This window comes from Nicotiana tomentosiformis, chromosome 7 (assembly GCF_000390325.3).
Source record: "Nicotiana tomentosiformis chromosome 7, ASM39032v3, whole genome shotgun sequence".
Taxonomy (NCBI): domain Eukaryota; kingdom Viridiplantae; phylum Streptophyta; class Magnoliopsida; order Solanales; family Solanaceae; genus Nicotiana; species Nicotiana tomentosiformis.
In genome coordinates this window covers 5575591-5587412 of record NC_090818.1, presented here as the reverse complement: position 1 = coordinate 5587412, position 11822 = coordinate 5575591, and the positions used below count along the sequence as shown (strand labels likewise).

General features: G+C 33.1%; 1 protein-coding gene across 2 annotated transcripts; it reads left to right on the top strand.

Annotated features, from left to right (window-relative positions):
* The first annotated feature begins 2741 nt into the window (after window positions 1-2741).
* LOC104089143 (cellulose synthase-like protein G1) lies at window positions 2742-8263 on the top strand. 2 transcript variants are annotated; one of them, XM_070179822.1, is made up of 9 exons: window positions 2742-2842; window positions 3312-3420; window positions 3643-3738; window positions 4042-4176; window positions 4752-4964; window positions 5060-5159; window positions 5455-5630; window positions 6432-6782; window positions 7718-8263. In XM_070179822.1, coding segments are annotated over exons 1-9 (1653 nt in total). In that variant the 5' UTR covers window positions 2742-2840; the 3' UTR covers window positions 8189-8263. The 2 variants fall into 2 exon arrangements, with proteins under 2 accessions (XP_070035923.1, XP_009592275.1); XM_009593980.4 differs by having other exon boundaries at window positions 2745-3420.
* The last annotated feature ends 3559 nt before the right edge of the window (window positions 8264-11822 follow it).

Genomic DNA, 11822 nt, shown 5'->3' with positions numbered 1-11822 from the left:
GTAGAATCAATTAAACAAAAATCACCTTAAACTTGTTCTTGACTCGATAAATTAGAAACTGTTAAATTTAGTTGACAATTGATCACAGGTTCTCGTGAGAATGATATTCTACTCACTCTTTATTAGTTGATTGACCGCGTATAAATACGTGTGCGTTTTTGGAGCAACACTTTTTAATATGGATAAAGGGTAAAAATGCCTTTTCACAACACATTATGGAACAATTTTTGTCCACCGTTAAAAAGTGTCTTATTCCTACCCTTGCCGCTAACAAAGTGGCTCGATCTTGTCCTTAAGGGCTACTGACAGCGGGAAAATTTAAAGCATTTGCAAATTTCAACCATTTTTTCTTTTATCACCCAACCCCTTTTAGAGTTTACACGTTCTTTAGCTAAATTTGCACTTGAATTTTTCAAATGGTCTAAATTTGCCCTATAGTTGCGCCCGTTAGCCTTTAAGGGCAAAATCGAGCTACTTCGATAATGTCATAACGACATGACACCTTTTTAATAGGACAATACGGTGTACAAAATATTTTGTATTCACGTAAGGTACGGGAAGGACCGCACCAAAGAATGTGATGTAGGCAATCAATCCTAATACAATCATTAGTGGTTGCTTCATGACTTAAACCGGTAATATATAGATTACACGAAGACATCTTTACCGTTGTTCCGAGATTCTCTTCTTGCGTGACACTTTTTAAGAGAAGAAAAATTTGTTCCTTTTTGCATAATCTAGGGGCATTTTTAGCTCTTTACCCGATATACGAGCTACTGGTATTACAAAATGCTCTCATCGTTTCAATATCAAGTTTTAGTTTAAAATGCCAAATTAAATTATTTTTAAAAAAAAAGAGAAAAAAAAACATTGCATAAAACATAGTAATATCTTAACTTATAATGCAGCGACAACATAGGCCCGCCGAGCTGTTGAATCGCATGTTAATGTTTAAATTTGTTCAAATCAATTTAATTTGATAAGAAGCTAATTTTGATTGAAAAAGTAGTTTCAAATGAAAATTTTATCTTATTGATTCATAATTATTATTTTTTTACAATAAATGTAGGGGATAACCGACGTTGCTCTTTGAAGAGGAGCCTTGTCGCAACTGGTAAAGTTGTTGCCATGTGATCAGGAGGTCACGGGTTCGAGCCGTAGAAACAACATTTTGCAGAAATGCAGGGTAAGGCTGCGTACGAGAGACCTTTGTGGTTCGGTCCTTCCCTGAACTCCGCGCATAGCGGGAGCTTAGTACACCAGACTGTCATTTTAATGGATGTTGCTCGGATCCGAGCAAGGTTAAACGTGGTATTTTTTTGCATGAATCATCAAAATAGCTCTTGAAACATCTTGTAACTAAGTTCCTCGAACGCCCTTGAATTTATTGGAATGAGTTAACTGTCCATTAGACATTTCGGGGACCTCCACAATATGCTCTAGAGGTCTAATTAAGTTTGATAGACTGCAGTGCCCATCCATCCTTAGATTAGTAACATTATTATGTCACTGAATTCTATTATAATGTGTATGACCATTATTACAAATCACTATGCGGAGGAAAAATTGAATATCCGCTTGCTTGTATTTGAAACGGGTATTATTAAGTTTAGTCAGTGTCAGTGTCAAAAACTATTTATATTCGGTGGCCAAAAAATATATAAAATTTGTATAACTTTTGTACGTGACATACAAAATGTATATAAAGGGTAACAACTTTTTATATTTAAAAACAGTTAATTTTAAATTTCTCAATTTATTCTTAATGGAAAATTTTAATAGCCCCATAAAAATTCTTTCTTTCTAGAAATTTTTGTCGAGTCAAACTATGACATACAAATTAAAATAGAGGTAATAGTTATTATTCTATTAGATACAAATGAAAAGAAGAGATCAAAAGACTTGCACTGAAATCTTCAAAATTGAAATATTTCATTTATCACATTTTATATCATACTACTATTACTTCGAGACGAACAGTTTTTCCAAAACCATTTTTCTCTAAGGTTTCCTGAATATGTTTTTACTTTAGAAGAATAGAATTAATAGTAATATATCGTTATCAGTTTCCGAACAATATTTATTTTACGTTATATAAATAGTCAGTTTGAAGAAGTTGTACACCATCTAATCACACTACAAAGAATATTTACGGGCAGAGGCGGAGCCACGGAATGGGTTCGACCGAACCCAATAACTTTGGTTCTAATCATGAATTTATTTTAAAAAATTTATTAAATATGTACAAATTATTAATTTAGAACCCAATAACTTAAAATGATTAGGATCTCGAACCCACAAGCTAGAAATCCTGGTTCCGCCTCTGTTTACCGATAAACCTTATTAAAACTTAGGATTGTATTCTTGAAAATAAAACATATCACCTGCTCCGACAAATAAAAAAAAAGTAATGATGGCATAAAAATTTCCTTACACTAAACGGTATTAATAACTTAAACTCTTCAATTATTTAGATATATGGTTTGACATTTGGGGGAGGGGTTAAGTTAAACAAGGGCAATCATGTGCACTAAGCTCCCGCTATGCGCGGGTTCAGGAAATGGTCGGATCAAAAGAATTTATTATACGCAGTCTTACCTTATATTTCTGCAAGAGACTATTTTCACGATTCGAACCGTGATCTCCTAATCACATGGCAATAACTTTACCAGTTAAGCCCAGAATCACGGAAGTTAACAAGAATACCCAACACAAATAAATTCATAGGCAGTGAAGCGAATCAGACCCACAACTCTTGAAACAGTATCAGAGAGAGAGAGAGCGCTCAGAGAGGAGAGAACTACTCGAAAGAAAGAAAAACAAGCCATGGAACTGAACAAATGTACTGTACAGCAACCCACCACCACCATATACCGACTCCACATGTTTTTCCATTCTCTAATTATGCTGGCATTAGTATACTATCGTCTTTCTCATTTATTTTACTTTGAAACTGTCCTCAGTTTACATGCACTTGCATGGATGCTTATTACCTTAGGTGAAGCTAGTTTCATTGTCAAGTGGTTCTTCGGACAAGGGACGCGTTGGCATCCGGTTGTGCGTGATGTGTTCCCTGAACACATCACTTGCAAAGATTCTCAGTTGCCAGCGATTGACGTGATGGTCTTCACTGCCAACCCGAAGAAAGAGCCAATTGCGGATGTCATGAACACTGTGATATCCGCAATGGCTCTGGATTATCCGACGGACAAATTGGCGGTGTATCTCGCAGATGATGGCGGATGCTCCTTAACTTTGTACGCTATAGAGGAAGCTTGTTCTTTCGCCAAGTTGTGGCTCCCTTTCTGTAGGAAATATGGGATCAAAACGAGGTGCCCTAAAGCATTTTTTTCGCCATTAGGGGAAGATGATCGTGTTCTTAAGAATGATGACTTTGCAGCTGAACAGAAAGAAATTAAAGTACGGTAACTCTAAAGCGTAGATTTTCATGCATTTTGTGGTAGTAGAGGATCTAGGAATTTATTACCAAAAATGTTTCCAAGGGGATTCAATTGTATCCTCTTTCTTTCCTTCTAGCTCCGCCACTGTTTGCGGATACTGTACTACTGTTTAGTAAAGCTGCTTTAGCTTTATTCTTTGCAGATGAATAACTAGATGAGCTTTTTTCTTATCTTTTTGCAGTTAAAATATGAGGAATTTCAGCAAAATGTGAACAGTGCTGGTGAATCCGGTAGAATCAAAGGGGAGGTAGAGCCTGATAGAGCCCCTTTAGTCAAGGTATTTCAACATAAATAAACATGCAACCATTTTAACATATTATGTTCTGAGAAGGACTTAAGTTTAATGGGTTAACTTTTAAGATTCTTAAAATTAAAGTTATTATATATTTAGAGTTATGGGCTCATATATATATATACTATTTGTTGTAATTTTAATGAATAAATTTATATATACCACACGTCAAAAGTACTACATCCGCGTTTAAGGCATATGCCAAATGGAGAAAATAATACTTAGCACAAAATATTCTACTTCCTATATTATCCTTGTGCTAATGAATTTTTTTGCCGTTCGTTTTAGGTAATAAATGACAGCAAAATGGAAAAAGAGAAGAGTGCCGACGCTTTAACCAAGATGCCTTTGCTTGTATACGTATCCCGTGAAAGAAGACCCCATCTTCGTCATCACTTCAAGGGTGGATCTGCAAATGCCCTTGTATATATGAATAACCCTCTCTACTCTTTAATTTATTCTTGTCTTATACTACTCCGACCAATTTATGTGATAAGGTTTGAATTTTCACAATCAAACAAGTTTTTCGTTGATCGCGATTTTTCGTATGCTTTTAAATATTTAAAATTATTAATTATTATGACTTATAGTATTTTTTATTTAATTTCTTTAAATTGTTAATTATTGTAACTTATAAAACTTTTTTATAGTTTTCAAATAGTACATTTTATTTAAAAAAACTTAAAGATTCTATGTCCGAATAATCATCTCTATTTTTTGTTCCCTCTGTCGCAATTTATATGATGTAGTTCGGATTTCGAGAGACAAACTTCTTAATCTTTTACCACGAGTTCGGAGATAGAATCTTTATTTTTGTAAATAAAATTTACATATTTGGAAACAACATAAAAAATAAGTTACAATAATTAACAAATCAAATAATTTGAAAATGCGTATGAAAAAATCGCATCTAAAGTACATCACATAAATTGGGATAGAGAGAGTAATTCTTCTCATTTACTACTATTTAGCTAACATTTAATTAATTTTCTTTGCAGCTTCGAGTTTCAGGGATAATCAGTAATGCCCCATATTTACTAGTTTTAGATTGTGATTTTTTCTGTCATGATCCAACATCAGCTCGGAAAGCAATGTGTTTCCATCTTGATCCAAATCTATCACCTTCCTTAGCTTATGTCCAGTTCCCTCAAGTGTTCTACAATGTTAGCAAGTCAGATATTTATGATGTCAAAATTAGACAGGCTTACAAGGTTTTTTTTTTTTGCTCTTTCCTTTTTCCTTAATAGTTACATTTTTGTAGAAAATAAAAGAAAAATTGATCATATATATGGTAATATACTTGTAGACAATATGGCACGGAATGGATGGTATTCAAGGTCCAGTATTGTCAGGGACTGGTTATTTTTTGAAGAGGAAAGCATTATACACAAGTCCAGGTCTAAAGGGTTCGTCATTTTGTCAAACTTAATTCTACTATCTCGTTGTTGTTAATGTTTCTCTTACTTTTACACTACTGTATTTCTTTCTATACACTATTGTGATTATGCATATTTGTCTTGAGGTGAGGGTCTATATCGGAAACAGTGTCTCTACCTGCATAATGTAGGGGTAAGGCTGCGTACTAACTAATCCTCCTCATGCCCCACTTATGGGAATATACTGGATTTGTTATTATCGTAATAAATTTCGTTCATTATTTGTTAAAAGAAAAGAATGCTCTAATCCAATTTAACTTCGCAGATGAATTTCTTCGTTCGCCGGAGAAGCATTTCGGATTGAGTAGAAAGTTTATAGCTTCATTAGAGGAGAATAATGGTTATACTAAACAAGAAGAAGTCATTTCAGAAGCAACCATAGAGGAGGCTAGGACACTGGCTACTTGCGCATATGAGGATGGCACACAATGGGGTGAAGAGGCAAGTTATATGGTTCTCTTTTCATTTTATATTGAGATGTTTGACTAGACAGTATTTAAAAAGAAAAAAAATGGACACATATCATAAATTCATAATTATCTTTAAAAATGCTAATGTTAAAGATATCTTTACGGATATAAAAGTAAGGTAAAATATTTTATGTTTAAAGTTGAAAGATTACCTATATGAAAAAAAGGTCACCTTTGACGACTATATTATTTATGTCAGCACCTTTGTGCCCCAGAAAATAAAAAAGAAAGAATATATTATTCCGGGTTCTTTTTTACCGTTCCAGAATCCTAGTTCATAACTATTTATGTCATGGTCCAACGTGCATTAAATCAGCTCTGTTTCCGCAGGCATGGGATGGTCTCATAGCTGACAGAATCCAAATCTTAAAAACAAAACAAAAAAAAATAAATAAATATATATATATATATATATATATATATAGATCCAACCTGAATTCTTGTCTTCTAGTAACATTAATAATTGCCAAACCAATTTTGTCTTCATAATTATTTCTGAGCTCATTATTGGCACCTTGCTAAAAAAAAAAGAATTTAGTCGTAGGAAGTAAAAGAAACAATGCATATTACCCCATAAGTTTTTCAATTAGCAAATTACCTCCTTGTGGTTTGACATATGTTAAATCCTTGTCATTTCAAGAATCGTGTGTTTTGTGTCATCCAAACCAGCAAAACAATTAGAGGTCTACTATAATAGATTAAATGACACTGATAGTGCAAAAATTATTTATCGTCGATTGATATTTTCTTTTTCTTGGAACACAATCCGCAGATCGGCTATTCTTACAATTGTCATTTGGAGAGCACTTTCACTGGTTATCTTTTGCACTGCAAAGGTTGGACTTCGACATATTTGTACCCAGAAAGACCATCTTTCTTGGGCTGTGCCCCAGTTGATATGCAAGGTTTCTCCTCACAACTTATAAAATGGGTTGCTGCACTCACACAAGCTGGTTTATCACATCTCAATCCTCTCACTTACGGCATGAAAAGCAGAATGAGAACTGTTCAATGTTTGTGCTATGCCTATTTAATGTATTTCTCTCTATATTCTTGGGGTATGGTTTTGCATGCCAGTGTCCCTTCTACAGGCCTTTTGCTTGGCATTCAAGTTTACCCCGAGGTAAAATCAAACTATTTTTTCTCTCTATCTTTGCGAAAATGTTTGGTTATCTCATTTAAAAATTTATACCGTTGATGGCCATTTGGTTTCAAGGATTAGAGTGTTATCCCAGTATAAAATTTTGAATTAAGTTTGTCCGGTATTTGGTTGTGAGTATCAGCTAAAACCAGGATAAATTTTAACGAAAATCATGGAATTATTTATAAGGTGGGAGATTATCTATCCTGGTTAAAATATTGGTGGGAGGATAATATGGTTTTGAATATAATGACCCCTTAGAGAGAGCAAATCTTGATTATTAATTATATTATGTCTCGGTACGCCATTTATGGTGTATTATGATAACATGAGTTGAGTTTAAAAGTAAACATGAGGATTTGTACAATGGACCTAATTTATTTGAGACCGAGGCATAGTTGTTACTCTTTGTATTTCAATTTAGATGATGTACTTTGACTACGCAGAAAGTTTAAGAAAAAAAAGAAAGACTTTTGAAACTTGTGGTCTTAAAACTTTAGCTTTGTGTGGCCGTGACATTTGTGTGGTTATAAAAGTTTCTCATTAAGGGTAAAATAAAGAGTTTAAAGTTGAATTATTTTCAAATTTAGAAATGTGTCATTTATTTTGGAACATACTAAAAAGGAAAGTAACTCATCTAATTTGAAACGGAAGGAGTATAATTTATATCTAAATATGCCCCCTCGTGTGTGCACCTATTTTTTCATGGGCAAACACATGTAAATATGTTTTTGCTTTTCGTATACCAATGAGATTTGAACCAAGGATTTCTAATCTACTCTGATATCATGTTGAAATATGTGTCCATGTCATCAAACAACTTAAACTTTTAAATGAGATGATCGTACATTTTAGTTGCCAACTCTGCTATGATCTATTTTTGGAAAGCTTGACAACTTTTCTCCGTATTGTTTTAGGTCTATGATCCTTGGTTTGCAGTATACGTAATCGCGTTCATATCAACTATTTTGGAAAATATGTCGGAGTCAATCCCAGAAGGCGGATCAGTAAAAACATGGTGGATGGAATACAGGGCATTAATGATGATGGGAGTTAGTGCAATATGGTTAGGAGGATGCAAAGCTATAATTGAAAAGATTATTGGAACTCAAGGAGAGAAATTATATTTGTCAGACAAAGCAATTGATGAGAAAAAACTAAAGAAATATGAGAAGGGAAAATTTGATTTCCAAGGTATAGGGATTCTGGCCGTGCCATTGATAACATTTTCGGTGTTGAATCTCGTTGGCTTCTTAGTTGGAGTTAATCAAGTGATTATTACTATGAAGTTCGGAGATGTTCTGGGCCAACTCCTCGTATCATCTTTCTTTGTCTTTGTGGTTGTCACTGTTGTCATAGATGTTGTGTCTTTCTTAAAGGTTTCTTAGAGCCTAGCTCTCAAATGTATTATTTGTGCTTGGACTATGTTCTCTTGAATAATAAAGTATGTACTTCTCCCGGCAGATTTAAGCAATGTACTTCCTTTAATTTATTTTTTTTTGCTGTTTCCGTCCAGAATCTACCTTTTAGCATTAATTAATAATAAAATTGATCATATTAATCTTAATTTTTTCATTGAATATAACAAATACTCCTAGACTCTTTATTTCAAGGGCAACTTTGAAATAAAGTGATTAATTTCTTCTTGATATCTGAAAAAATCAAATATTATGAACCACAAAAAAAAGACAAAAAATCAATTAAAGTGATCCGGAGTAATTAACTTTTAAGTTCCGAAGAAGGAAAATTGTGTCGTTCTTTGTCGCCCTCCATATGTGGCTCCATTTTGATATTGCTGACGTATATCATCTCAACCTCTCTTTGGTTAACTTTAATTATGTAAGTAATTATGAAAATTGAAAAACACAAAACTGATATAAAGTTAACTAAAATATCTATGAAAAAACACTCCAAGAATTTTTGAAGAAAAATTCGCAGAAAACTAAGGGAATTTTTGAATTCGTATGTAAATTACCTGAGGTTTTAAATTCGTATGTAAATTACTTACGAATATTTTCATAGAAAATTCTAAAAATTCACATGAATTTTTTGGTACGAAAGTTAGGAGTTCTGTAAGTAAATCCCCGAAAATTACTGTCATAGTATTTTTATTATTAAAATTATATTTTAATACTATTATTAAAGTTATATTTATAAAGATTATTCTCTACATATATTATTTTTGTACTTGGATATACGCTTCCCACATATATACATCACCACAACATTGTCTTTCTTATAATAGTTATTAATAAGTTTATTACATTAATACACCAAGAGGCTTAGTAGCAATTACACTCCTTCCAACATGCAGACGTTATAAACCGGAGAAATTCACATCGTTTGGCAGGATGTGGGACAAGATGTCCCCACTGCAATTTCTCTCACAATGTAGGAGTAGTATTTTAATGTTTCCCTCTTATTATTTCTTTTTTTCTAATTTTGAAAAACAGATGCATTAATTAAGGATTTGATAAATCAAGCAAAAAATTCTTTTTAGATGTAAAAGCAAGTGAATTAAATTATAACTATATACTTTTAGTTTAATAATATTCTTAGTTATTTTTCAAAAGTTTCATTTATATTCCTTGAATACCACTAATTTCTTTTTATATAAATGTTATATTAATTAACAATAATTCTTGTACATCGTAATTGGTAAGAATTATTTTGTTAATCCTAACAATTTATACAAGATCAAGTTATTTTAATATGCTAGAAGTTAATCAAGAGATGATGTTAAAAAATAAAATCATATGGTCACTAGAAATTAAGTTTCAATACTAACATTTACAAACTAATATCATTTTAACATACTACGATTAAATTTTATCATTTTAAATACATGTGAAAAAATAACATATATAAGATAAAAAGTTAGTTACATTTTTTATAAGTACAATATAATTTTTCTCTGTTTAAAAATTATACTTAAATTATGCACTTATGCATAATTTAGTATATTTTATGATGATATTAACTAAAATATGCGAGACATGGCCGTATCTTAGTCTTGTTATATCCTTTTATATCAACCATATTAAAATTTTATTTCTTGAAATAATTGGATTTATGCTAATAATATTGTTATTGAAGTTGTTAGAAAAGTGATGACCGACTATATTATGATTAATGGCTTGTAATATTCAATCCGAACATGTATATATCATTAACTTTTATATAGAGTCAGTATTTTTGTCACGATCCGAAATTTTTTACCGACGGAACAGTGATGGCGCCTAACATTTCACTTGCTAGGAAAGCCAACGTTAGAAAATCGTTAAACCAATTCAATATTTCCATTCAGTAAATAACAATGATTAACTAAGATGAAATATAAGAGGTGCGGGATTTTATAAAACTGTATTAATTACTACCACTCGGATCTGGAGTCACGATTCACGAGCATTCTAGAATTTACTACAAGTAATAGTCTGAAAGAAATACAACTGTCTGAATGAAAGAAAATAACAGTGACATAAAAGGTAGACGGGGACTTCAAGGTCTGTGAACGCCGACAGATCTACTTTGAGTCTCCGGACAGCGGACAAATAGCAAAATCTCGATCAACCTGAGCCGGTATCAAAGTCTGCACAGAAAGTGCAGAGTGCAGCATCAGTACAACCGACCCCATGTACTGATAAGTGTCGAGCCTAACCTCGGGAAAGTAATGACGAGGTTAGGACAAAACACCCACATATAACCTGAACAGTATAATCATGCTAGTGGCAACAACATTAAATAAAGAAATAACGCAAAAATTATGGGAAGAAAATATACAGTGGGGGAATACGACATAAGAGTGAGAATAATGAAAAGACAGAATTAAACCGAAAATCCTTAAACGAATTAAGCAATTAAAACAGCAAGGAAAACTGCACGACATCACCCTTCGTGCTTTTACTCTCAACTTCACCAAATAAAGAAATATAACGGCACGACATCACCCTTCGTGTATTAAACCTCTCATAATATACACGGCATCACCCTTCGTGCTTTACACTCTTCCTCACAATATAAATAATACATGCACGGCATCACCCTTCGTGCTTTATACTCTTCCTCACAATATAAATAATGCATACACGGCATCACCCTTCGTGATTTACACTCTTCCTCACAATATAAATAATGCATGCACGGAATCACCCTTCGTGCTTTACACTCCTCCTTACAATATAAATAATGCATGCATGGCATCACCCTTCGTGCTTTACACTCTTCCTCACCAATCACAAAATCAATAACAACGGATAGATAAGAGTATCACAAAGAAACCAGTATTTTGCCCATAATCAATAGCACAATGTAATCTCAACCTTGAATCAATATTCTAAAGTTACCGAATCTCAGTGAAACCAGATATGAGTCACCCATCATTTCAAATAACCCGATAAGTATGGATAGTAGAATTTAAGGCTATAAAATAGACAAGAATAAAATTTCACTCGCATGCTATGACTCGACAACGACGCATAGATGCTCGTCACCTCACCTATACATCGTATTTAACAACCAAACACGTAGCAAATGAACACATAATACCTATTCCCTTAAGCCAAAATTAGACACGACACTTACCTCGCTCCGAAGGCCACTTAATTCCCAATCACAGCTTTTCCTTTGGAATTCACCTCCAAACCACTCGTATCTATTCAAAAATGACTCAATAATATCAAATATTGCTAAAGGAATCAATTATATTGCATAAGTTAAATTTTCCAAATTTTCCTGCAAAAAGTCAAAACATCGACCCCGGGCCCGCTTGGTCAAAACCCGAGGTTCGGACCAAAATCCATTTACCCAATCATCCCCGAGCCCAAATATATAATTAATTTTAGAATCCGACCCCAAATTGAGGTCTAAATCCCTAAATTCCCGAAATCTCTAGTTTCTACCCTAACCTCTAATTCTACCATGAAAACTCTAGATTTTAGGTTGAAAATTCAAGAAATGTAATGGGTAATTGAAAGAAAATGGTTCAGAATCACTTACGAACACTTTGATGAAGAAATGAATCTT

Coding starts and splice junctions, on each gene's coding strand:
- LOC104089143 (XM_009593980.4), top strand. CDS start 2,827: ATGGAACTGAACAAATGTACTGTACAGCAACCCACCACCACCATATAC. Junction 3,421..3,642: donor CTGAACAGAAAGAAATTAAA/GTACGGTAACTC, acceptor ATCTTTTTGCAG/TTAAAATATGAGGAATTTCA. Junction 5,160..5,454: donor CACAAGTCCAGGTCTAAAGG/GTTCGTCATTTT, acceptor TTAACTTCGCAG/ATGAATTTCTTCGTTCGCCG.